The sequence below is a fragment of the Sparus aurata genome, chromosome 5 (assembly GCF_900880675.1).
Source record: "Sparus aurata chromosome 5, fSpaAur1.1, whole genome shotgun sequence".
Classification (NCBI taxonomy): Eukaryota; Metazoa; Chordata; class Actinopteri; order Spariformes; family Sparidae; genus Sparus; species Sparus aurata.
In genome coordinates, this window is record NC_044191.1 from 9,513,143 (window position 1) to 9,541,087 (window position 27,945).

Genomic DNA, 27,945 nt, shown 5'->3' on the forward strand with positions numbered 1-27,945 from the left:
GGAAGAATCGTTTTTGCAACTTTTCGCACCTGCATAGACTCTGTATTTTTCTGTGGCTCAAAAGATTTCTGCTGCCAACAGGCCATTTTGAGCAGCACAGTTATTTCTGATCACATTCAACAGTGTCACTTTAACGGAACCTAACCCCTATTAGTGTTTAAAGAAACAGTTATCCACTCTTCACAGCATCATGCGTCTCTCTCTCTGCTTTGTCCCACTGTTGCTTGAGGCCAAGCAAAATGGCAGACCTTAATGTTTACCTCAAACCCCTCCTGGAATGTCTTTCAAACACCACTGTGATTTCCCCTTCTGTCACCACAAGGTCTCTTAAGAATTGATTCCCTGCACCAGCAGGCATCACACAGCTATGCCCGTGGAGATTTGACTTTAGTACAGAAATAAACAGCAGCCCCGTGCAGCCCTTCAAGGCTTTGCTCTGATTTAGAGTACATTAAGATTCATTCACAGTGCCCCCGCTTCCCCTGTGTGCCACCTCTTCAATTTCCTCCTCAACCAGTCTTAAGATTCATGTGTTTATATCAGAAGGCAGGAGGGCTGTTTTTGCATTTGAACAATGCTGACATCCCGTCACAGGGGACTGAGGCAGGGGCTGTGGGGGCTGGAAAGGTGGAGCCAGGCTGCTGCTCAGTTACCGAGCCACCCTCCCTCTCTTCTTCCTCACTTGCCATTTGGCTATTTCTCTAAACCTTGTTTTGTCTAGCGTATTGTCAGAGAGAGGGAGCTTGAAATATCAAACCCCCACACCACTTGAAGGGAACAGTCAAATTTTCCACCAACACCAATGGAGACTGTCAGATCCAATTTTATTCATTGCCTCTTGTGCTTCTTCCTCTCAGCTGCCTGCTTGCCACCGAGTCGCACAATATAGCCTCAAACAAACACACAAGCACATACAGGAGCAGAGATGCCCTAGTGTAAATGCACAAATAAATGAAAAAAACGTGGCCACACACAGAAGTACACACACAAAGACAACAACCACAAAGCTCTGGGATATATTTGGTATATTTGTGTATTACTTTTAGTCTCTGTGTAAGGATGTGTGAGAGAATCTATACTGGGTCTCTGGAGTAGCCATAAGTGATCCACCGTTTGCCTGACTGCCTACCCTTTTTATTAGAAAAAGCATTTCCTGCACTGCTGCTTGTCTGTATCTCTAGTTCACTTTGTGTACTGCTTCATGGGTGTGACAGTATGTGTGGATGTGTATGTGTGTGACGGTTTGAGCAGCAGACAGTCTAACAGACAGCACAGTAGCTGTCACGAGTGGCCTTACCCGTTGCTCGACCTTTAGTGACAATCAATCCTTTGTGAACGTGTCCTGTGAAGGCTAAAGGAATTATCAAGCCTACAGGCCCTCTGGCGTCATTTATCTACATGCCTGGAGGTCAAACAGGTTGGAGAGAAACAAGAGGCTCCACTGGTATCTCATCACCGTTAATGGATTAGATTAACTGTGATGAATGATTGGACAAATGATATCTGTGGTTGTTTGCTTCTGAAAAAATAAACAGCCTTTCCATGAATAGGGCTACCAAGAAAAGGTATACCTAGAGCACCCGTTTTGATTTGAATTGTGATTCTATGACTTCAAGGATATGCAGCCCATTCTCACTCCTAACGCATCACATAAAGCAGCCTGGTCAGTGGCACGAAGCTTCAATTTCTATTTTTACACCAAAACCACTCGAATATACGTTTTTCAGATGCAAGTAAACCAGCTAGAAAGAGGTAGCTTAGTCCTTTCCCATTGCCAGGTTTCTTTTGCGTGTGCCGCTGTCTTCATCATCATCATCATCATCATCATCATCACCTCCATCAAAACAGGAAACAGTAGAAAACAGCAGATCATATACTGCATCAGGTTGGATCAAGAGACATCTATCAGAAGGGCACTTTTTTAAAATGTCTTATACTTCAGTCTTTCTTTAAAACTGCACTGGCTGAACAATGGTTGAGTGCTGCTCAAAAGAAGACGGATGAAAAAGTATGAACAAGTCAACGGCCTTAACATCAAAGGGCATCATCACATCGCACCTGTCCATGGGCAGCAACCAGCATGTCCGCCTGGGTGTTGTGATTCCATCGCAACCAATTGGAGCTGGGGCTGATAAACACCCGCGACTACTGCAGAAGTATTTGGTGCAGGAGTGGATACTGATTGTACCCCTTCACTGAATACAAAAGCCAGATGGTAGTGGGTGTTTATCCAGTGTAAAAGGGGTATAAGTGTGACTGCGCAGTTGCCCCTCGGGCATCCTTTCTGGAAGCACCACTCTAATGCATTACAATAAAGAGCAAGGAAAGGGGGAGGCAGTGATTGGGGGTTGGATGGGTCATACACAGGATTTTATTCCAGGAGACAGGAGGTTGCGCTCCATGTGTGACCAATCGTCAAGAAAGTTTTTTTTGTTTTTTTTTAATGGTGTGTTACGCAGGTAAATTAACTTACACGGATGACAAAATGTAGGTTAGGTACAAGATTTGACCTTACTCACTATATGGTCAAAAAAATCTGAATACGCAAAAAAAATAATTGACAGATATTGTACTATAAGTCATGATAAGTGGAAATAATAACTTTTGCATTACAGTTTACACAAATATTAACATCATGATGGTGGACATGTTTTCTTACATCTGGTGAACATCTGATGATTTGTAGGGCATGTCTGCAGCAGTACACCACTTCATAATAACCCTGTATTGTCACACATTTTACCAAAAAAATTGCATCTTCTTGGCCATATTGCAATTACGATTATATTTTGATTAAATCTTAGAATGACTGCTGACAAGTTGTCTTTGTTCCTATACCATTTTAAAAATGTTGATAATAGTTTAAGTGGTGGTAATATGTTTAAGTCATTACAACATAATATGTGAAATGTTTGTCAGAAAGCTTTATTTTAAAAGTCTAATCCGACATTGCATATCATTGCTAACTTGACCTTGGAGCCCCCTATGTGCAAATTTGATGCTACGTGTAGCATAGTTACATACAAGCGCTAACCCACTGACCATGCTGCCATATTTGACTATTTTGGAGTAAGAACGTGTGAATATTATTTCAAAACTTGGCCTGTACTAGGCTTATCCACCACAGTGGGCTGCTGAATCTCTCCGTGTGTTAGTGTTTGTGTGTGTGTGTGTGCGCGTGTGTGCCCATGTATGAAAGGGAGCAGTCAGGCACAGCTGTACCTGCCTTCGCTTGGCAGAGCACTGAATTTGCCTGCTTAAAAAAGCAGAAGGTTTTGATATGGCAGAGAGGCAGTCATTTGGCTGATCTAATGGTGGCTCCCATAGGATCCATATCTGTGTGCAAACACCGAGTGAGGACAGAGAATGGAGTATACACCCATAAAACGGGCTGAATATTTCATCATATGCACCCCCGCCCCCAGCATCTACACTGACATCACCAGCATGCCTCCCCTATCCTCCCCCCTTTTCTCTCTAATTTACGCACACATGCACATACATGTTTTTTTTTCACATGCTCACACAAACAAGATCATGCACCTCCAGAAAGCACCTTTCAAGCTTCTTTGAGGGCTGACTGGTCTGTTCCGTTTCTCAGTTTATTACAGTTGAGATGTTTCCTTTTTTGTCAAAATGCAGCGCTGCAGGTGGATTCAGATCTAAAGACATCCTCGCCCTGGGGATGTCTCCAGCATTCTCTTCTCTCATCCTTCAAACACAATCTCTCCCGTTGCCTTTTATCTGTCCCCCCTCCTCCCACGGTGCTCTCCCCCACGCCCCGCTCCCTCCAGTGTGTGGTTCTGTTCCCTGCCAGCCAGCTCCTGTTGCTGCCTGAGCCCAGCTCGTTAAGGGAAACACTGGTGCATGGTCCTCCTCACCTTCCCTCCACACTGCCTTTTAATTAGACAGCTGTTTGTGTGTGTGTGCGTGTGTGCGCGCGTGTGTGAGAGAGGGTGTGTTTGTGCGCGTGTCATGGAATACATTGATGATGCATGCATGTGTGTGTAGTGCTTGTGCAGAGGGCTCAAGGAATTTCAGACATATGAGTCATCTTTTTGAAGTGATTGGTATCACAGTGGCTTGTTTTTTGTTTGTTTGATGTTCAACATTGGCATTAAATAGCAGAGTGCACTCGATACACACTGTGTAGGTTGTGGACACACGGATCATATGATGTCAATTTAGCTGGTTATTAGTGCTGAAACAGTTGATTAATGAATAAGTCAATCGACAGAAAAACAATTTGGATAACGGATTGAGTGTTTGATTAACTGTTTTAGCCAATTTTGGGGAAGCATTGACAAACATGTGCTTGTTCCAGCTTATTAAAATGGAGATTTGCTGCTTTTCTCTGTGTTGTACTACTTTGAATTGGTCAGAAAGGCTTTTAAAAGATGCAACCTAGGGCTCTTGAAAGTTGACATGGACATTTTTTATAATGATAATAATAATAATAATAATAATACGTTTAATTTGTAATGCACTTTTCATTTAAACAAATCTCAAAGTGCTACAGGAAAAGCAACAGCATAAGAGAAAACATTTGTAACTTTCTGACATTTTATTGACTAAACAATTAACTTAAATACTTTAGGTTTGCTTTGCTGTACTTCTATAATCACATAGTATTAGAACCATATGGAATTATGCTGTGAATTTTAATGTGAGTGTTTGTATCTATGGGAATTAATGTATTACCAAGAAATGTAGCATCATGCATTTCTTTATCCCACAAAATTGAAGTTGGTGCATGTTTTTACATTCATGCCACCAATGCTTTTTTCCTGACTGATAACCTCACATCTGTGTTGGTGCAGTGAAACAAAAGGGCTGTTCTCACCTCTGTGGTAATGGAATCTAACATGTTCTCCATCCCCTCTTGTCAAGAGAGTGACTCCGCTCCTCTCCTGTATAATCCCATTAACGGCACTTTGCTGAAGTAGAGACTGGCCTGCCCTCCTGCAGGACATGGCATTTGGACAGAGGGCAAACTGTGGGCTCTTTAACACCTTACACCTCCCAAGGCTACCTGTCCCTCTCCCTCTCACGCTCACTTTTTCTGTCTCCTTCTTCCTTTCTCACCCTTTTTTTCAAATGATCTCAACTCAGCTTCTGTGTGAAGATCAGTGTGTTCTGAAGAATGTTCCTGAGCCCATTTAGTTATATCCTTTTTACAGTCATGTGTTTCACAAAGCCACATCCTTGCTTGTGAGCAGCTGTGCGCTTCGAGGATGTCCCTTTCAGACGTAATCATGACGTTATCACCAGTTAACAAACAACCTGTTTATCCGTGGAATGTTCCAAACAGGTGTTTGTGGAGAATTCCACAACTTTCCCAGTCTTTCGTTGCCCCTGTTGCAACTTGTTTGAACCAAGTTGCTGACATCAGATTTGTATTAAGCAGATATTAACAATAATCAACGAGGATGATGTGGTAAAATATTGAATATGCTGTCTCGTCTCTTAATTGAATATATACAAAGTAGGTTGTGTTTTTGCCTGTGTCCATGGTTGGTTTCGTTGGTTGATTGGTTGGTTAATTTCTTAAGGAATGATGCATGGAAAACAACAGTGTATTTCTGTGGCTGGTATATATAAGCAAGTACAATTTGATGAAGGTTCTAATAAAAATCACAAGATCTGTCTAATATTGGATTAGGCTTGATTCAATTGAAGGCGACTGCTGGGCCTTGGCTTGCTCTAGTTTTATTAATATTGTTAAAAAAAAAAAAAAAGGTGCGCAGGTGGTCGAGTGGTTGGAGAGCATGCCATATAAAGCAGCCGACCCCGGTTCGATTCCGGCCGGAGGTCCTTTCCTGCATGTCACATCCCCCTCTCTCTCTCCCATATTTCCTATCTGTCTGCTGCTTAATAAAGGTGTCTATGCCATAAAAAATAAAAATATTGTATAAAAAAACATCACAACTTCTCTGGAATCTGTTTTTTATCTTTCTCCGTGGAAAGCAGAGCACTGGATGCTTGTTTGTACACTTGTCATGTCTTTGCTTATTTCTGTCCACTCAGAAGTAGATTCCACGCCTGTGTTTATGAGCGTAGTAGTGGTAGCCTCTTGTACGAGGCCTGCCCGGCCTGAATCCCACCATTTACGTCTCCATGACAACCAGGCTTGTCCCATAAACTCTGTGATGATAGCCTTGGTTGTTTTGAGTGTATCAGAGCTCGCAGATCCAAAGTGAAATAAGGCTTTTGATTTTCAAAGGCATAGTCACACAGCTGCAAGGCGAGGCATAACCACATAGCTCCACACGGCAGTGAAGTGGTGGGATAGACTCTGCTGTTCCAGGGTACGAAATAAAAAAAAAACACCAGGAGCTCAGAGTCACAGATCTTGAATAGCAGCGAGCCCTCTGCTGCATGACATAAGGGGCTAATTATGTTAAGTACAATGCATTACCTCCAGCATTTGCTATGAAAGCAGCCATTTCTCTAATGTTCCGCAGAATATAAACATACTTAGTAAAGGAGGCTGACAGACGAGAATCAGCCGTGAATCTTAAACCACTGTCCTTGTCAGAGGAGAGAAATGAAATAATGTTGGAGCCAAGCATTTCTGATTAACATGTCATCTCAGCCCTCCCCTGCTGCTTCCCTTCTCCTTTTCTCGTCTCTCCCAGGCAGAACTAGTTTACCTTTCATTAGGAGACCCTTGGTGCAAAATGTGTTTGCTGATAAGAGCCAGCGGTTTATCAACAGTTTATAAAGCACAGCGTTAGGATTAATCAAATCAGCACACATCCGGAGAAGGGCTGGACTCTGTAAACACAATCAGATCTGACTCTGCAGATGGATCGAGAGAAGTGGGGGAGAGAGTGAGTAAGAACAGGGAGGGAGGATAGATAAGTGCAGAAAAGAAATGGAATCAAATTAGAATGAAGTCGATTTGGCAGAAATTATGTATTTCGGGCAATTATTTCTCTCCCAGACGGAATGTTGGGTTTTTTTTTGTTTTTTTGCGACACTGGTGGGGAGTCGAAATGAGCAGTGTTGGGAGAGTGCTGCAGTCAGAAGTGAGGGAGATATGCTCCCTGTGTCTGTCCCTGAGCCAAACACAGTGCATCCTCTGTGACTGGCAAGGCTGGCTCCTCATTATCTGCCTATCTTGGCTTCCATCTGAGTAGAAAATGCAGCGTTGCAGTCTCACTTTAGAGGGACACTGATCACAAGAGCAACTCATCTCAACTGGAGAAAGATTGCGCTCCCCCATCTCGCTTTCTCTCCTTGTGTCTCCCACTGCACACGGTTGAAGACAGACGGAGATGAGGAGCCCTCTCTGTTTTCTGCTCAGAAAAGTGGAAGTTTTAGCCGGAGAGATGGAGCGAAGCTTCAAAAGGCACATGTAATTGAGCAGCCCTAGATAGGCTATCTGGGAACATGAAACAGCAACAGTTGTGACGGAGGGTAATTGCCTCCCTGGGCCTGTATAATGCCTTGTCGAGTCTTTAAACTTGAGCAAACTGCTGGAAGTCCTTATGTCAGCAGGTAATTGGTTCCAGGCATCAGCAGCTATGTGAAACGAAGGAAAGATAGGTAGGTGGGGTGTATGTGTGTGTTTAGAAAAATTAATTATGAAAGATTCAAAGAAATGTGTCTTTATAAACATCTTTAGAAGTCGTCGGTTGCATTGATTTTTTATTATATTGCGCTGGAGCAAAGAAAAAGCATCATCTGCTCTCTGCAGCGCATTTCTTCAAATTACATCTTGATGAATTTGTGGAATTATTTTTGTGATATAAAGTGGCCAGTTTTGAAACATAGAGATATGAAAACTGCTTTCATAAACAGCTGACACTACATTGAGTAGTTTGTCCTTTGCTGTGGCTGACTTTTGACTTTCCACTTGTCTGGCTCTTAATGCCCTCAAGATGACCGAGGTCATTCCTGTTGCTGCAGCTCCAGGATAGCCAAGATGGGCAGCAGTGCGGCCTTCACTGTCAGAGTGCCTGTCCTCTCGGCTGGCCTCCATCCAACCCCCTTCCTGACTGGAGGATGCAGAGTGGGACCTCAGGAAGGAGATGCTTTATTAGCTGGCCCTGCATGATTAATTGAACATCTGTTCACACAAAGACAGCTGACCCCAATTCCCAGCTGTTTACCCTCTGTATAAACAGTTAATAAGCCTGCAGTGAATGTGTCACATAAGAGGTCAAGACTGCATTTTGTGAAACTTTGCCATTTTACTGCTACACCTCATTCGTTGTAGTTTTATTTTCACAGGTGGACACTGCTTGAGAAAATGGATGATGGAGTGGATGAAAATATACAGAATATTGTCCTCGCTGATTTTAGAGTGAGAGGTCTTGCCAGCATTCAGTCAGAGAGCCTGTCGGCCCCCCGCCGCTCTGGTGTGAAGCTAAAACCCTCTCCTCTCCCCCCTGATTAGCAGTGTCTTTGTTCCGTTGGCGGCGGCACGCCATGAAGCGTGATTGCAGTGGGCAAACTGACGGCTTTAAAACAAGCCTGCTGCTGCGCTGATCTGCATCACGCTTTACCCCCCTCGTTACTTTGCAAGGATGAAATCAAATCAGGTTGTGTTTGTTGTTCGGTCTCTGAGCAGTAAGCCTCCTCAGAGATTTGGGAATTCAGATTTTTTTCTTCCTTTCATTCCTTTTCATGTGTAGTACTTCTGGCTAAAGCGACGTTTAAGTATGGGTGGGAAATCTGTGATGTAAAGGCAACAAAATGACTCACAGTTGATGGAATGTGGGTATAATTAATGGAGCTATTTGAGAATTTTTTATTACCTTTTCTGTTTTCCTTATATGCTTTCTTTCTGTCTCTCTATCCATAGGCTGCTTCAATGGCACTGAGCAGCTTGGGCCATGTATATACAGCCATAGGGGACTATCCAAACGCCCTGGCAAGCCACAAGCAGTGTGTCCTGCTGGCCAAGCAGTCCAAGGATCAGCTGTCTGAGGCTCGCGAGCTTGGAAACATGGGAGCCGTCTACATCGCCATGGGAGACTTTGAAAATGCTGTCCAATGCCATGAGCAGCACCTGGGCATTGCAAAGGCCCTGGAAAATAAGAGAGAGGAAGCCCGGGCCTATAGCAACCTGGGCAGTGCTTACCACTACCACCGTAACTTTGACAAGGCCATGTCCTACCATACTCACGTTCTGGAGCTCGCCCAGGAACTGGATGAAAAGTCCATTGAGATGAGAGCCTACGCAGGACTGGGACATGCTGCTCGCTGCATGCAGGACTTGGAGAGGGCCAAGCAGTACCATGAACAGCAGCTGTCTATAGCTGAGGGTCTGAAAGACAGAGCGGCAGAAGGAAGGGCCTCCTCCAATCTGGGTATGTATGCAAAATAGGAAAATAGCATGAACACCAAAGTTTTTCATATGCTCATGGTAGACCATTTGATCCCTATGTCAAACATTCAACGTACAGTATACGGAATAATATCACTATCCTTGTCTTAAAGTTGAGCAAATCATAAACAGTCATAGTTTCTAAAATCCATTATATGTTTTACATGTCATCAGGTGATTTTGATTAGCAAGACCAAAGATATTTAGCAAGACTGAAGGTATTTCTGTGTTGGGTGTGTTGATTCAGTAGCCAGTCAGGTGATTGAAATCAAGGAAGTCCAGTTGGAGTAATACATCAATAATTTCTACAGACAAGTGCAATATATAAGACTTGACCACCTGTTCAATTCATACTCAAAACAAATGAGGGGCAGCATATCACCAGAGTAACAGCTAACTGCTGCCAGCTAAGCTCCTTTTAGCCAGTTAGCTGAGTTAACCACACAGCTAGGTGTCTGGACTGGAAGCAAGGAGCACCAAAGGAGTGTTTGCGTTCACTCCGCTAGCACAGGAGCTTTGTATCTGGATCAGGCTAGGTGGTTAGCATGCTAAACGTGCTTTGCAAGACAGTTCTTACATAGTGCATCTTTAATATAACAACAGTAATTTTATCCTCCTTATAGAAAGCAATCCACAAGCAATTTGTACTTGCATGAATTAGTTGGATGTACGTTGTTTTGGGGCAAGAGTAAGGTTCAACAGTGTTTTGTTGACTAAAACTCTCTGTAGTTGGTCTGAACATGGCCTTAGGGTGCTAGTGGAGCTAAATCACTCAACACTGTTATCTCTAAAGTATGAATATGATGATGAGCATGGGTATTGATCACTGGAGTGAATCTCCCAGGGACACACAACTGACTTTGTCGGTGGTGCTCTCCTCAGAACGGATGAGTAGGATCCCTAAAATACTGCAAGTCTTGTTCCAAGTATCATGTCATCGTCTCAGATCCACACACATCACGTGCACTGCAAGGTGGATGAATGTCTTCCTTTGAGACTCCTTGACCCTTTCAGTTAGTAAAGGTCAGTGTCCAGCAGCACAAACTGTGTGATAAATCTGTGTTAGCACATCCTTAGAGATAAGGAAGCACCTGGTTGTTAGATAGAATGAAATGTTGCAGACTGGACATAGGTAAGTTTGCTTGTATTGTTTGCTTCAACATGGGAATTTATGAATGTTTTTTTTTTTTCTCCATTTTTGAGCTACATTTGACCTAGCCCACTGAAACGGAGATAAAAAGAAACAAAGGTGTCCTAGGCGCTCATTTTTTGTCTTGGGGATACAGTATGAGAGCTTCCTGCTAGTGTTTCCACTGTGCTTCTAGCTACATTCCTTTGTTTGTCTTCATGCAAATGAGCTCTTTGATTATTGTTGTTTTCAAAACATTTTTATAGTTAGTAAGACCTGAATTTGTAACTTATTTGCAATGGCCAGAAATATATTACTTTAATTTATTTTTAGTTGTATGTAAAGTTGTTAAAGATACAATAATTAAAGGGCAACTTCAACAATTGTATGTATTAAAAGAGGTTTACAGCTCTTAGAAAGTACTACTGCATATGAGAAAAAAATTGTATAAACCCTTTTGTGGCTCCAGAAGAAGCTGCATTTAATCTGATGAATTACCTCCAGTGATTTCACTCAGTGGGTCTATTGCATTGTGGGAAAAGCAAGTTCCGCGGTCTAGCATTACTCTCCTATGACACTGTTGGTCTCATGATGGACAGGTTTAAAACAAATGACCAAAATCCGTACAGCGGAAGAGAGATACCACCACTCACTTCTCCCTTTTTAAAACCTGGTGCCAACATTACCCACAATGCAACTTCGCCACTGAGTGACATCACTGGAGGCAGTCAGTTTATCAGATTGTGTGCCGCTTCTTCTGTAGCCACAAAAGGTGGTAACACGTCCCAGGGACTTTAACCTGTAAGATTGACAGAGTTGCCCTTTCTGGTTGCATTATGTTCTGCAGTGAAAGGCGGGCAGTAGATTATGTAAGCACCAGGTAATGGAGTACATTGGTTTCTGCATGGGAGCCAGGGAGTAAGATGTAACATGTTGGAGCCAACTTTAGTTCACGAGCCCAGAAGTTCTGTGTGATAGAATGCCAACATATAATGTACACTGTCAGGGTCTAAATACACGCTGTAAAAAATATATACATTTTCATGGGAAATCTCTTTAATCTACACTGCTCTTAACATCATGAAATGAAAAGTGGTGCGGAGATAAATTAAAACGAGATGGGGAAAATTAAGCATATGATCAGCTGTTTTGATTGAAACGTATAGTGTAATTATTATCCCCTTTACAATCCAATATTTTACATCCACATCCTGCTAGAATGAAATTATTAGTGAGGTAACCTTGCAGAGCCTGTGAACATAATGATGAAAGGAGCCTTGGGGATAAAGGTGTCCCTTTGGATATTCAGTACCCCATGAGATACATGTTATGGCCAATTTTCCTGTATTTAGTCCAGCAATTACGATCTGCGCTGGGTGACTTATGATAGCCATCAAGACAGTAGTAAACCTGACTCTAATGGACAACTATGAGGCATAATAGTTCCCCCCCAGATGAATTATTCTTTAACCTAATGTATAAAAGTGAGCAAGCGGAGAGTGGGGTTAATCAGCCAAACATAAATTGAAGTCGTCCTTTGACCGGCCTAATGGTCGCACATCTTGGGAGGCTCTTAGCGCCAACACACACCTGATTTTAAAAGTGAGCTGGTAACTGGTTGTCATAAATTAAAGGCACTGGTGAGAACATTTTTATGATCCTGCTACAGTACATGTGAGCCGTATTACGAGTGGGCAATACATGTCAGGCTGCAAATGTATTCCCACCCATAGTATGATGGCCTTTACGATGGCACCGATTCTTATTCGTTATTAGTTGCAACATTACAGTTATTCCGGTCCTTGACAGAGTAATGATAGTGTAGACGCAGTGTCAAAGCCCTCCAGCTGGTGACAGCACAGAAGCTAAATGAGTGGGTGGTGGCAGATGAAGCCTGTTGCTCCATGCAGACGTCCCGGACAAGCCGGGGAATCATGTGGTTGCAGAACCTCTTGACACCCAGGGAAGCTTCCCGCCCGTGTCAGTGTCGCCTGATCGGTTGCTATTTTCGTTCTCTCCTCATTTTCCAGTTTTTGACGCCTCCCTCTCTCACTCTCTCCGTCTCTCTCCTCCTCACCCCCACTGATTGTAATCTGCAGCTGTCAAGCTCCCAGTAATTGAAACTGACTTGATGAATCGCTTAATTACCTTTAATAGCTGATTCAAGAGGAGCTGAATAATGAAGATAACAGAGAATGAAGTGGAGGTTGTGGAGCATCAGTCTGTAATTGGCCCATTGTTGTTGTTGTTGTTGTTGTTGTTCTTTTTGTTTGCGGCAGTGGGGCGTGTGTTGTTTTTCTGTCATCAGCGCCCACAAACCTCCTCAGCACAAGAAGATACGGGCTAAAACTAACAGGATGTTGTTTGAGACTTCAAAAAATGCTGCCATTACGCCGTGCACAAAAAGGGGAAGGATGATGGAGTGAAGATTAACGAGCTGCGATAAAAGCAAAACAACACTGCGCGCGAGAGAAGGAGAAGTTGCAGAAGCGGGAAGGCGCAAACTTTTATTATGCCCTCTCAGCTCGTCGTTAATGTTGCGTGTAGTGTGGGTGGAGCAGCAGCTGACATGGCTCTGAGGTACCGTTGTATAGAGATCACCATGCTTTAATATCAAACCCATGATGCCCAGCGGTACCAGCAGCCCTGGCTCAGCACACTCTGACCTATAAAGGATATGAAAATGTTGCATTCCAGCCCCATTTATTATTCATTAATTGGCTAACTCACCCTCTAGTCAGCAATATTTAATATCTGGGAGAGGACTGAAGTGGTGGGTTCCCATGTAGTTCACATTTTCTGGTATTCATGAAACAGAATCTAAATTGTATTATTTTCCTCTTGCATTCCACTTCAAAGAGACTTTGAATAAGTTTGTCTGTTAGCGTTTGTGTTTCAGCTCGGCCTTTGTTGCGCTAGCTGTTCCTCAACTCGCACCTCCTCATCTGACCATATGTCTTGAAGGAGTCACTTGAATGTCGGCCCCCCCGTCAGATAGAAAGGCTGGAGGTAACAATCCTAATTAAGCTTTTTTGTTTTTTTTTCTTCTTCATTTCTTTTCATCCAGCACCCTCAGGGAATGCTTTCTGCTGATGCTCGCGAAAACAAAGCAACGGAAAGAGGAAAACAACAGGCAGAGGAGTTCACAAAACAACACAGAATCAGACAATGAGCGTGGGGACGCTCTGTAATCAAACCTCATCAGTGCTATCTGAAAATACGGGATGGGACTTCTGTATTGAATGAGTTTCAGACCTTGCTAAAACCCTTTCACAGCTTTTTCCCATTTAAGGGTCATGTGAGAATGAGCGCTGCAATCTGCATTCCACAAAATCAGTTATGGAAATCTGTTTTGTCGAGACATCTGATTACCAGGTTTTGTAACATGTCTGACAGGAACAATGTCACACCAGCAGATTAAGTGTTGTGATTTGTAGTTTTAACAGGCTGTGTTTGTTGGCAGCCGTGTTCAAGTGTAGTAACACTGACCCTGAGACTGTGAGCTCTTAGCATCTAATCGTGAAAGGAAATATGTCAGCTGAGCCTATTAAGTGAATTGCATACAAATGATAAGTAGATGAGATGCGTGTCCCTACTTAACATGGTTCTACCACGAGTGTATCTCTGTCATGATTATTATAATCATAATGACAGCAACAATGTTTGTGCGAATATGAATCCTCTACCTTTTCAAAACTGATTTCAGTAGGAACAAACAGACAGGGACCAGACTTGCCTGGGGCACCGGAGCATAGAGATTATTCAGTTTTGTACCTAAGCCTTTGGAAACAGCAGTGATTGTAGATATATTATTAGTCTGACCAAGAAGGCGAGCAGCAGAGTGCTGAATTTACAGAGGAATTTAGCGAGCCTAATGGCCTAGACAGGATGAATGAAAGAAAGCTGTAAGGAGAAAGACAGGGAAAGAGCCTGACAAATAACGTGAAAAGTGCATTTATCTGTGTTTGGTGACATCTTCAACTCGTCATTAATGATCGGGTAAACACCCTGAGTAAAAATCAACAGGTCTGCGAAGGGAAAGAGGCGTCAATGTGAAAAATAGGTCAAGAAAAGGGTGAAGTAGGGTTGGGATTTTAAGGATGCCAGTCTTATGTTACTCTCTTGGAGAGATCTTTGCTAAATACAGTATCTGATCTTTGCAGCTTGACCCCAAATTTTTGTTTGTTGGAAGAGCAGCAGACGCTCCTTGCCTCCCCCTGCAAGGCCTCCTTCAATCTCCCACACAGGACCATGCCAAAAACTGGACTAGAGGCCCTGCAAAACACACTCCTAGTGTTTGTGCTTACGCTAAAGTTTAGCTCGCTGTATGCAGCTATTATTCTACTCACTGTGGGGCTATTAAACGAAACAAAAGCGCTGTGGCATTCTTTTGCATTCGGGAACAGTGAGCTTTTTTTTTCAGCACGTCTGCAAATTCAGCATGAAATGTGATCTAGTCCTAAACGGAGAGGCGATTGTGCAGTGCAAAACGAGGCGAGTAGAGACTGAACATTATTGGAGAAGTAGGAGAAATCCGATGTCATGCTTGTGGACAGTACAGCGACAGTTGGATCGGTGTGCTGAGGGGGGTTGAGGGTCAGCAGGAGCTCAGCTGATGCTGTAGTAGGATGAGTACAACAGTCTGTCTGTGTGTTACTGGTGACATACCACCCACTCAGGATGCATGCATCTGTCCATACCCTGTCCTTTTTTATCTCCCACCTTCCTATTTCTCTGTCTGTGAGAGGATACGAGACGTCTGTGTCTGCAAGTGAGGATTTGGTACCTTAAGCCCTGACCCTCAGCTCCGCCCCTTCTCTACTCCTGCAGACCCCAGCAGGGTCTAGTGTCTGCCTCAGCTCACTACTTCCCCCCACAGATCATAACATACACTATTGTAGTATATATTGTACAACTCAGACAGATAGTTTAGGACACTATGCATACTACAAAGGATTCAGTCCTCGTAAACATATTTAGAATAGAATTCTGTATGAAGTTAATCCTCCATATTGTGATAAAGTCATCCTTTACCATACTGTACTTGATATGTACCCTTTTCAATCTGATTTTTCTCTTTGGCTGTGCTGATAGTGACTAAAATTCTGCCCGTCTAGTTTATTTTCATGTGCTATTTATACTTTTCAGTACTATGTGGGGGATGCTCTATATTTTTATAGAGCATCTACAAAGTTGATGTCAAAAAAGTTTGGATGCTGCGGATCTTCTCACTTTGCGTATTACAAGAATCAGATTCATAATGAAGATGATTCTTTATTTATCACATACATTGTACAATGTAGTGAAACTTGTACGGTATCCCTGAGGGAGCAGTAAGTAGCCATCATAGTGGTGACCAAATCCAGTTTGAAGCCAGTGTCTTGGTCAAGGGCATTGAGTGTTACCTTCCCGCAAGGCAAGGGGAGGAGGGGGGTGTAACATAGTAAAATAAAACCGAGCGTAAAAGAGGGAAAAGAAAGGATAAGTTGTTCATCAAGAAAATAGTTTATTGACAAAAAAGGTAACACTGATCAAAAAGGAAGACTAGTCTCCAAAAGAAAACGTGCAGTCTGTAGCTCAGTCACTCTGGCTCCTGCACACCACAGCTGCCCAGCCCACTGGCACCAGCTGCTCTTTATATCACCCGGCCTAAGTGGCAAAATAGGATCAGGTGTGGACCTCCACGCACAGACAAGGAGCAGGGGGAGAACGAGGGTGACACCTGAGTGGAAACACACAAACACGCCCACAACACTAGGGCTGTTATACAGAGAATTAATACATGTGTTAGAATAAGTACAGATACCTAAAAAAAGGAAGTGATTCAACTTCTTTACTCAAGTAAAAGCACAGGCTCTGAAATGTATTCAAAGTTTAAAAGTCAAAAGTTTCCCTCCGAAGGACATTTATGTACAAAGCTCACTGAACCTCACATCATATTAATGTAAGACTATCAAACTTAAAAGATAGAATACGTAGGATTTGTCCTAGCTGTTCATAAAGCACCACAAAGATAGCTGATAGTTGAGTCTCATTCCCAGAACATCAAATACCCACATACTGGGTTGGTAAAGCGTCCCGAGCAGCAACAAACTGATAAATTAAGAGAATCTAGGCAAAGGGCTGCAGTGTCTCTGCAGATACGAGACACAAACACACCTTTTCTCCCCACATCTGTTGTATGTGATATGCACTGATGATGATGTTGAAATCAGTCTTGTGATGTTGGGAAGGCAGCATGCAATGAGGCAAAATTAAGAAAATCGCTAAGTCCCTTCAAATACATTAAAACTGAAGTGAAGTAAGAAGAAGTGTTTAACTTTGACCTTTTAGTCCTTCACTTCAGGCACATTGCATCCATTAGCAAAAAGTACTGTAGCTGCAAGAGGCTTTGCAAATAATTTTGTGGTGTCAAAACAATGTAGAAATTTTAAAAAGATACTCAGAAGTAACAAACTGCATATGTGAGCTCTGGCAGGATGACATGTTGCGTTAATACCGCCCTGTCTCAATGGAATTTCCTTCAAAGATTGGCCTCCCTCTGCTGGTATTTTACACATGCCAATCTCCTTGAGCTGAGACCTGAATAAGCATCAACATTTCCACAAACATCCTGTTCTGGTTTTCACTCCTCAAACATGAGCGCAAATTATAATGTTGACCTCATTCTAAAATATAAATGAGGAACACACCCAAGTAATTATTTCGGGCTCAGGCTGGTCATCTCTACTCTATTTCTGTATCACCCCAGCACAGCGGCGGCAGCACCATTGTTAGTGAAAAATCCTCTTAGCTAACTGTAGGCAGCAGCGCTTTGGACCTCCACAGCTCCTGGAAGAATGACACTGTGATTTACTCAGAACATGACACCATCCCTCAAAGTCATCACTGCAGCGTATCCCTCCACGTACAGCCAGCTGTGTAATGAAAAGTGACAACACATCGCCATGCTTTTAATGTCTTTGGTTATGGGGGGATGGAGAGGGCTCTGGATGGATAGGGCCCCGTATGAAAGAGTTTGACTGATGTGGTGTGGGCTTTATCCTGCTTTTTCACAGTCATTGTCTCAAGCTGTGCGCTAAAAGGGAAATGATTGAGCCATATTATTTTATATGTTACAGTCAAGTGCATTTTGTATGCACCACAGACTTACAATGTTGTTAACATTTGAGGTTAAATTGAATCCCAAGACTGATGCTTTGTTGGGGTCATTTTGATTTGGACAGCATGCCACAGCGACCACTTCAGCGAGACCCTCTTACTACTTCCATTTTTGGTGTTTCAGCGGCATGTTTGGTATGATTTTATTTACTATCCTGCCAGATACTATTCCCGAAGGGTCCTGTAATCCTCTTACCATATGGGTGGGGGCAGAACATATTTCCTTGCTTCAAGTGTGGCTACAGGCATAGCCTAAGGCTTATGGCAATTTTTGGCAGCTTCCAAGTCCAACATCGAACCCTTGCCACACACCCCCAGCCTCTGCCCCCGCTACCCCTCCGTCCATCACCAAGCCCCTGATCCATTTTTAGCCTGCAGCATGGAACTTGTTTGCTGGTAATACATCAGTAGGCATTATATCCTCAGCAAGATCAGCCTCCGTTGGGGAAACCATAACCTTGGGAGTGACTTTGTGGCGAGTGCTGTCAGTGCTCTTCCAAGCAGCCTGCTGTGAATCTTAAAATGCTTCCACCCTTAGGAAAGACTTCCAGGAAAGGTGTCCTAGGTGTAGGAAGTGTCTTTGCCAGTGGAACCTTAAGATCCAAGGGGCTCTATGCCTAATTAATTTATTTTGGCTCAAAAATTAAAACTGTTTCATCTATATACATGCTCCAAAGAACCACTCAGATTTCCCTAATTGTGAAAGTCTTCATTGTGAAGTTATGTCAGTTTCAATTCTTCCTGTATTCTTTGGCAGCACCGCTTCCCGTCATGTTCTACTTTCAGACATTCCTAGCATATACCATCTCCTCAGGGCATTGACCTGATGATTGCGAGGTCACATCAGGTTGTACCACCTTAACCCGAGAACACACGCAAGCAAACAAACAGCAAATCAGATTTGATTTGTCTGAGGTTGTCTGCGGCGTGCTAAATCATGGTCTGAATTAAGTAGGCAGAGGTTCTTTGATGATGTTTTCTCACCAGAATCCAATCTGTCAGCAGAAAAAAAGCTGTTGGATCTTTTTCTCAGTGTAATTTTCAGACACCCAATTAAGGATGTTTGAAACTAATCTCCGCATTTAGACTTGATTAAGAGTGATTTTTTTTTTTTTTTTATCTCGTCTATGTCCACCACCAACCTGCAAAAGTGTTTATCCACTTAATGTGTTCATATAATATTATAAAAACCAACATGCAGCACAGTGGCTCATACTCTAGAGGCGCCAAACCTTTTTTTTTTTCATCCTCATTGGCCTAATATGCTGCTTTTTAATCGAGCAAACATCTGAATACATATCCACATCTATTGTAGAACCTCTGCAGTCGTTTGAGCCTTCTGTTTAGTTTCAATCCCACTGTTTATGTAGCCTGTGCTCGGGCCCATAATGTGGCAGGTTTCGGATGAAATAAATGGGAAAACACACATGGCGGTAACTAATCCCGGCGGCACCATCACACACTCACCACAAGCCACAGAGCCCCTCTCCTTCCCTGGTTCCCACCCACTCTGGCTCCAGAACCGTTTCCATCCCTGGTGTCCCATCAGTGGCTGTACCCCCGTCCTACTGAAGTAGCCCATTAGTCTCTGTGCTGATGCAGCAAAGCAATGACGGCCAGGCTGTATGAAGGACTCAGTTATTTTCCTTGCAGCTGGTTTCTCTTTCTGTCTCCATCTGCCAGCCGGCAGCCATTCCGCCTTCTCTCTCAGTGAGCTTTAATATTATCAATGCATTTATTATCATAGAAAGCTGGGTGACAATGCATAAAGAGAGACCCAGAGATTAGTGGTGAGTCTCAGAGGGAAGGAGGAGAGATCCGGTAGATATGCAGTGATGTCTCTTTACTCTCTGTTGTGTATTTGCAAGTGTGCATGTGGGTGTGGATACACATTTGTTTGTGTGTGTGTGTGTGTGTGTGTGTGTGTGTGTGTGTGTGTGTGCGTGTGCGTGTGCCAGATGGCTGCCCGGCTGTGGGGTAAAGCTATTATTTTTCAGAGGATGGTATTCTATGAGAGATAATTCGCTCAATGCACCGGGTTCTCCATTATTTATTGTTGCTCCACACTTATCTTGTTTTTTCCTAAAGTTGTTTGCTGAGCTTTCCATCAACTCTCGACACTCCCTCTCACTTTGACTTCCTCCGTCTTTCTCTCTTGTTCTCCCACAACCATTTCCAACCCTGTGGAAAAGTTGTTGATTTTGGTAAAATCCCTCTAAGACACAATCATCAAAGACAGCTTACACAATCAGAAGATTCTATTTTAGTGTTATAATAACTCTGTTTGATTGCGCTACATTTTAATGACCATAATTCTGTGGGAGAGTGTGTTGTGTAAGCAGAGAACAGATGGCTCAGAGTGCATATTTTAACAACCAAATGACTTGTTTTGTACATGAAGAGCTGACGAGGCACTTGAGTTCTACTCAATTACAATTTTTCCCTGAATAGGTCTTTAACTGTGTCCCCTTGCTCTCCCTCCTCTCTCCACAGGCATCATCCACCAAATGAAGGGGGACTATGAGACTGCACTGAAACTCCACAAAACACACCTGGCTATTGCTCAGGAGCTGAATGACTATGCTGCTCAGGGCCGGTCCTATGGGAACATGGGTAATGCCTACAATGCCCTTGGAGCCTTTGACCAGGCTGTTCGCTACCACCGCCAGGAGCTGCAGATCTCCATGGAGGTCAATGACCGGGCCTCACAGGCCTCCACTCATGGAAACCTGGCTGTGGCTTACCAAGCCCTGGGAGCCCATGACCGTGCTCTGCAACACTACCAGAACCACCTCAACATTGCTCGTGAGCTCAGAGATGTCCAGAGTGAGGCACGGGCTCTGGGCAACCTCGGCAACTTCCACTGCTCTCGCGGAGAGTTCCCTCAGGCCGTGCCCTACTATGAGCAGTACCTCCGCCTGTCCCCTGACCTCCAAGACATGGAGAGTGAAGGAAAAGTTTGTCACAATCTGGGTTATGCCCACTACTGTCTCGGCAACTACCAGGATGCCGTCAAATACTATGAGCAGGACTTAGCTCTGGCCAAGGACCTTCACGACAAACTGAGTCAGGCCAAGGCTTACTGTAACCTCGGTCTTGCTTTTAAGGCCTTGGGAGACTTTACTAAGGCGGAGGAGTGTCAAAAATACCTGCTGTCGCTGGCCCAGTCCCTGAACAATGCACAGGCTCGCTTCAGAGCTCTGGGGAACCTAGGGGACATATTTGTCTGTAAAAAAGATGTGGCTGGAGCCATTCAGTTTTACGAGCAACAGCTGGCCTTAGCTCACCAGGTATGGCCACACATCATGAATGTAGTTCAACATGTACTGGAACAGTTAATCATACAAATAGGAAATGCCATGTGGAGTGTAATTTTGATATCATTCACTCGCATCCCCCATGCTCATAAAATTCTGTCTCGTTTCAGGTTAAGGAGCGTAGGATGGAGGCCTGTGCCTATGCCGCCCTCGGGGCCACCTACAGACTAGTGCAGAAATATGACAAAGCTCTGGGCTACCACACCCAGGAGCTGGAGGTGTATCAAGAGCTGGGCGATGTGTCGGGAGAGTGCAAAGCCCACGGTCACCTGGCCGCTGTCTATATGGCCCTTGGGAAGTACGCCATGGCGTTCAAGAGCTACGAGGAGCAGCTGGAGCTTGGTCGGAGACTCAAGGATCCCGTCGTGGAGGCTCAGGTGTATGGAAATATGGGCATCACGAAAATGAATGTAGGCGTGATGGAGGAGGCTATTGGCTACCTGGAGCAGCAGCTAGCCACTTTACAGCAGCTGAGTGGCAACGAGGCAGTAATGGACAGGGGTAGGGCCTATGGGAACCTGGGAGATTGTTATGAGGCTCTGGGTGACTTCGAGGAAGCCATCAAGTACTATGACCAGTATCTGTCAGTGGCCCAGAGCCTCAACCGCATGCAGGACCAGGAGAAGGCCTACAGAGGGTTAGGCAACGGACACAGGTGAGTCTGCTTTGAACAAAAAGCATCAAAACTCAGTACTTCACATTGCTAGATAAATAATTTCAGTCTTCGTGAAGCACAGCAGCATCAGTTTCTCCCTTGCTGTTGCAGTCGCAGATAATTGCATTGGCTGGGTATTACTAGCAATCACAGTAATCCTACTTTGCATACTATTTTTCTCCTCGCTCTCACTATCAAGGACCACCGCAGTTTTGAGACACCTTGCTGGTGAGCATAGCTCGGATTTGAGCCCGTTGCTAGCTGTCTCAGCAGCAGCCTAGTGGCCCGGTCTTATCTGTATGCAAAGAGGCTTTGGCATGCAGACGTCTGAAACTGAGGGAAGCAGTTATTTCGAGGCAACCTCTTAGACATCTTGTGTCTCTTCTCCCGTCTATTTCTTCTCACGCGTCAAAGAGCTGATAGCATCCTAGGAGACTACACTGCAAAATAAAACACGAAAGGCTTGCAAATCCTCATTTCCGAGATGATTTTCTTCTTATTCTTCTCATCAGCATGGCACCACAGCAATCACACACACTGCAGTATTAGCCATGCATGAGTTCAGAGGGGAATAATAGACATCAGACACAAACCCCTCTCGTCTTCTAACAGCTCCTAGTCAGACACATACATTATCACACAACATTAATTAAGCTGAGGGCTTTTATTCTTTTAATGCTCCATTTGAACCGGCATCCACCAATTTTCGGTGTGCCTGAGAATGTGAATTAAGTCTTTTTGAAGGCTGTGAAGGCAAATAAAATGTTGAGATGGGATGAAAGCCACTCTGTCAAAACATACAAAAGAGGATGGAAGCTAGGATCCTTTGACAGATGACCCATCTCGAGTTAAAGGATGGTAAACAGTGTTACCCTTCCAACACAAGCTTAATTTTATATTTCATATCAGAGCTCAGACATTTCTCATATAGCCTTCCACACACATTTAAGTCTGTCCACATCAGCAGCTACCAGAAGGGTGTTTGACATCTAAATTTATATTTCATTCACAGCAAAACTGATATTGTCTGTTGCTTTTACTCATGTCATGTGCACTAATTGTATTCTAATATGGCTGCCACTACCAATATTTTTTTAATATCAATAATTTGTCAATCACATTCTTGATGAATGGATTATTTGTTTGGTCTATTAAATGTCAGAAAATGGTGAAAAAAATGTGATCAGTGTTTCCCAAAGCCCAAGATGACATAATGTGAAGTCATATTTTGTCCACAACCCAAAGTGATTCAGTCTACTGTCACAGAGGGGTAAAGAAACTACAAAATATTCACATTTAAGGAACTGGAATCAGAGAATTTTGACTTTACTTCTGAAATTACTCAAAGAGATCAATCAATCATCCAAAAATACTTGGCTATTAATTTCATAATTGATATATTATTGTTAATCAATTAATCGTTGCATCTCTACATTCTGTTGGTGCTCTGTTACAAGTAGAACTGCAACTAATGATTATTTTCATTATCGATTAATCTGTTGTTCTTTTTCCCAATTAATTATTCATTCAATCTTTAAAATGTCAACAAATTGCAAAACTGCTCATCACAAGCCTAAAGTGATGTCTTCAAAATGCATCTTTTGTCAAACCAGCATTCAAAAACCCCAACCCCCAAGACTCTTTAATGTAAACACGAGACAAATTCTGGCATTTAAGGAGCTGAGACCAGTAACTGTTTGACATTTTGTCTTGAAAAATGACCGCAACAATAGGATGTCATAATAGTTGGCAATTCATCATCTTCCAGTAGATTAAATGACTAATTGTTGAAGCTTTAGTTACAAGTAAATCAATATTTATTTAATGGATAATGAATTTATGAGATACGATTTTTGTGGCCATGATATATATCCCAGTATTTCTTCAAGTTGAAAAATTGTCTCACCGTCTCACTCCTAATCATCTCTTTGGTTTCCTGTCCCTACCTGCAGGGCCATGGGGAACCTACAGCAGTCCCTTGTGTGTTTTGAGAAGCGGTTAGTGGTGGCTCATGAGCTGGGGGAGTGTGGAGGCAAGGCTCAGGCCTACGGTGAACTGGGTGCACTGCACAGCCAGCTGGGCAATTACGAACAGGCCATCTCCTGTCTGGAGCGTCAGCTGGCCATCGCTCGTGACACCCATGACAGACTACTGGAGGGCGATGCCAGCTGCGGTTTGGGTGCTGTGTATCAAGCTATGGGAGAGTATGAAACTGCCCTGCGATGCCACCAAAGTGACCTGGAGATTGCAGAGGAAACGGGCAGCCCTGCGCGCCAGGCCCGCGCCTACGGGAACTTGGGCCTTACCTACGAGTCGCTTGGAAACTATGAGCGAGCTGTCGTGTTCCAGGAACAGCACCTAAGTGTGGCGGCTCAGACTAATGACTTGGCTGCCAAGACATTGGCCTATGGAAGCCTGGGGAGAACACACCACGCACTGCAAAACTACTCACAGGCTGTCATGTACCTGCAGGAAGGTGAGTGAGTCAGGGGGAACAGGAGAGAGGATTGCCTTTGTTGCCTGAGCTGATAGGCTTAGAGTTTGTGAATTCATGAATATGAAATTTGTTGCTAAGCCTATGCCACACTTTTATTAGGCTGTGTGCATGTTTGTGTGGATGTGTTTGTGTCTGTTTGGGCTTTTGTACTCATGTGTTATAAGTGCACAGGGGGATTTTGTGTGCGCATTATGCGTCTGGCTTGGCTTCTGTTGTATAGGTATACCAGTATTTTGTGTGTGTATGTCTGTGCAAACCTATCAGGATGCACGCCAAGTCATTTTTCCTGTTTACTGCTCGCTGTTCTTCACACCTCTATATCTACTTTTCTCAGAGGGTTCTTTGCAGTGAGCTGCCAAAGGATCTTTTCACACAGTGGCTGTCAGGCTCCTGCCTCTCACGCTTCATTGTCCCCTACACATTATGGTGAAATAAAAACCTGCAGCGTGGCACCCTCAAAAAATTCATTATGTCAGTGACAGTGGAGGAAGGGGAAAAGTCGAAGCATCCGTGGAATGTGAGCTGAACGTCCACACTGCCAGCCTCACCCATGCCCATTGATAGACTTCCTGCTCAGGCACACCCGCCGTGTTACGACCCAAACTCTGTTTGAATCCAAGAAAATTGCAGCTCGTGTAAGAAGACAGTTGTATATTTCACCCTGCAGGGAGTGAATGCAAGGATCCAGGAATACATCTCCTCTATCTCTCCTCTGTTGCCTTATTAGAGTTAGGCGGGCCTGCAGTGACCCATACACCCTCTGCAGGTCCGCTTGTTGAGCTTTAATGGAAACAAAGGCGACAGGCCATTCTGTCTCCAGCCTGTCCTCCTGTTGTCCCCCACACTGTCCTTGTATTGTTCCTCGGCCTGGCTGTGAAAAAGAACAGTGCCTTCACTATCCTTGACAGCCAATTATTTCTGGCCAACCTACCCAGACCGAAAAGTTGGCAAGGCTTTTTTCCTCTAGTATTTCTATTTTTTTCTCCTCCCACTGCTAGTTGTTTTTTTGTTTTTTTTTATTCTTCATGCTGCACTGCTTGTTGTTTTTTTTTTGTTTGCCGAAAAAAGATTAATTGGGAGGAGAGATAGTCAGTTCCAAACTAGTGCAGATATTGTTGACAACATGTGATTTCCAAATCAGTGCGAGTGTGTGTGGCTCTGATGGTTATGCTGTGTTGTACAGTAATACAAAATAACCAGGCTACAGTGGAAGACACGTAAAGACACCAATTACCTGCTGATAGGCTAACAAAGTTTCTGTCACCTCAAGTGACTCTACTCTCCACGTTATCTTCCTGTAATTTTCCGTTAAAGGACACTGCACATCGCTGTGTCAATCTTAAACAAAGGAGGCATTTCACACCAAGATGCACTTTTCAACGATTAACACAACGGTGTCATTAAATCAATGCCGTCATTGTAGCGACTAATGGAGGTATTGCAGTTTCTTCACGCTTCGTTTATGGAACAACAACTAATGGAATAACAATATTAACCTGCAGAGGCTGCTTTTGGCAGAAGTGCACCTGATGCCTCATATTTGAACCTGGAACAAAGAGGTTTTGTATTGATTCATGCAGACAATAAATAGAAAAACTAAAATGGAATGTGCTGTGTGTACCCTAATGGAGATAATTCAATAGAATCTTATAAGTTATGAAATATAGATCTATAGATCATTTGAATATGAACAGGCAATGTTATTGTGCCTCAGGGTTTATTATTGTGCTTTCATATGAATTTACAGGATCATATATAATATATCATACTAGGTTATTATGAATATCTTGTATTTTTGTTTGTGAGAAAGAAATTGTGTTGAGATAACAAATTCCAGTGTCGTAAGCACGCCTGTGTAATATAAGCACAAGTTTGTATGAAATCTAAGGACACGCAGAATATATAAATAGTGCATTTTATAACATGTGAATTTAAATTGATATGTATGTGTAGTTTATCTTAATGACCTTAATTCCTTGATTAAATTGTCATTGCAGCCAGATAGAGTAAAAAACAATGACTCCAGGTTCATGAAGACAGCAAAGGTGAACAAGCAAAAAGACTGTGAATGACAGTGAATGGACAAGTAAGGCTATTGACTTAATCAGGCTGTAAAGGTATGAGGTGCTGAAGATTAATAACTTCTAGATAAGGTCAAGTCAGTGCAGTGTATAAAGAGATGCTGGCTACAAATTCTTTATATGTAGAACTGACTAGGGATGTCTAATAAAACAGACTAGTGCTAGCTGGTCTTGAACAGCTTGTCAGGATACATATAACCCTAAATGCAGCAGGATGATATGTGTCTCAGTGTGAAATGTCCGGACCTTTCATCATCATATGTGGACCCCTCACGGTCTTCAGACTTGCTATTTTTATGCTATAAGCCTTAAATGTCGTCTGCTGTTAAAGTGGCAGCAGGGGTCCCACTGACGGCGTGGTGAGCCACTGATAAACTTCTTGCTTTCAACTGTTGCAGATATGTTTTATTTCTCTCCTGCTTTAGCTCAGTGCAGATGAAGTCTTCCATCTCAACATGTATTTCAGTGATTAAAATCGAACAAGTGGAAAAACGAAAATAAGTCAGTTTTCCATAATCTCAGTAATCATCAAACCTTCACAAATGTCAATATTTCTTTAAGATATGTCTAGAATGTTAAAGATCAACAGTAGGCGAAGAAACAACAGTGTTGATGTGAGGAGTTCTATTTAGCCGTTTCAGCTGGGAGTATGTATGCAGGTGGTGAGTTTTCTTTTTAGTCTGATAAAAAAGTTAACAAAATGAACTCTGACAAAGAGGAAATAGTTTTACACCTACGCTCAGTCAAAAATAGCTGTCTCAATTTCAGTCTCTCTCTTTTTAACAAACTCAGACAAGCTCAGTTGCCTAGTTCATTGTAAAACACACCTTATTCAAACTCGACAAACAATAAAACTCACCGAGACAGTCTTGGTTGTCTCCTCTGGTTTGGTTGAAGTAAATCCTCAATTCACAGTAAGTAAGAGTAAGATACCTGATGCCCGACTCTCTGTTGCTCCTCGGCTGCTTCACCTCTCTCCTGTCCCTGCCTGCTGTGCCCTCTTGTCCCTGGAGTCATAGTCCTGGTCAAAGCCATTGTTAATCACTGTACTGTACTGTATCCCCTGCCTGCAAACGGTCTTCTGTCAGTCTCGGAGGCTGTGTTCAGTCCCATTCTGGTTTCCAGCCATGTTCACTGGGAGCCAGCTCGGGCTGGTTGAACTGAGCCCCTTTGCTCACAGTGAATTCCCCTGTGGTCAGCTAATAGGGTCTCTTAGCTCCAACGGCTAACTTACCAAACCTGCTAATGACATGTAGTCACTATAGCCCGAGATAGCTACAGCAAAGATAACAGTGAGCAGCAGTTAGCGGATATGCTTCCCCCTAAAGTCTTGCAGTTACCTTTGAATTCTGGCCATCTCATAAAAATGATATTTCTAATACAAATGTCACCTGTCCTAGTACCAGTACCAGTGTGCCAGGATGAATTTGGTGTCATATTCCACATCATCCACATTATTTAGACTACATGTCAGAGGTTTGTGGAAGTACACAAATAGGTAGATGTGGGTGTCTGTATCGTGGAGAAGAGGGAGACACAGCAGTGAAAGTGTCATCATGAAAAACCTCTTCAGTCTTATATTTCTTCGGAAACGGTCTATATTTGACACAGTTTTTTCACATGTGGTCATGATCAATGGGTTCTGTGTCGTCATGTGTCATGAGTGCGCATGTCCGGCCCCGCGCACTTGTGGTTCAGCACTGCACGAGATTTCGTGCCCTTGTTCAAGCGCACGTGTATTTTGTGTCTGCGCGTAAAGCTTGCGTCT

At 43.3% G+C, this 27,945-nt stretch overlaps 1 protein-coding gene across 3 annotated transcripts in view; it reads left to right on the forward strand.

The window, feature by feature from the left end:
* Positions 1 to 27,945, forward strand: part of LOC115581881 (tetratricopeptide repeat protein 28) — a 208,250-nt gene that overhangs the window by 159,203 nt on the left and 21,102 nt on the right. For all 3 annotated transcript variants that reach the window (XM_030417377.1, XM_030417378.1, XM_030417379.1), the window contains 4 exons: positions 8,813 to 9,320; positions 20,121 to 20,917; positions 21,055 to 21,599; positions 23,552 to 24,075. In XM_030417377.1, coding sequence (XP_030273237.1) covers positions 8,813 to 9,320; positions 20,121 to 20,917; positions 21,055 to 21,599; positions 23,552 to 24,075 — 2,374 coding nt within the window. The remainder of the gene's footprint in view (positions 1 to 8,812; positions 9,321 to 20,120; positions 20,918 to 21,054; positions 21,600 to 23,551; positions 24,076 to 27,945) is intronic.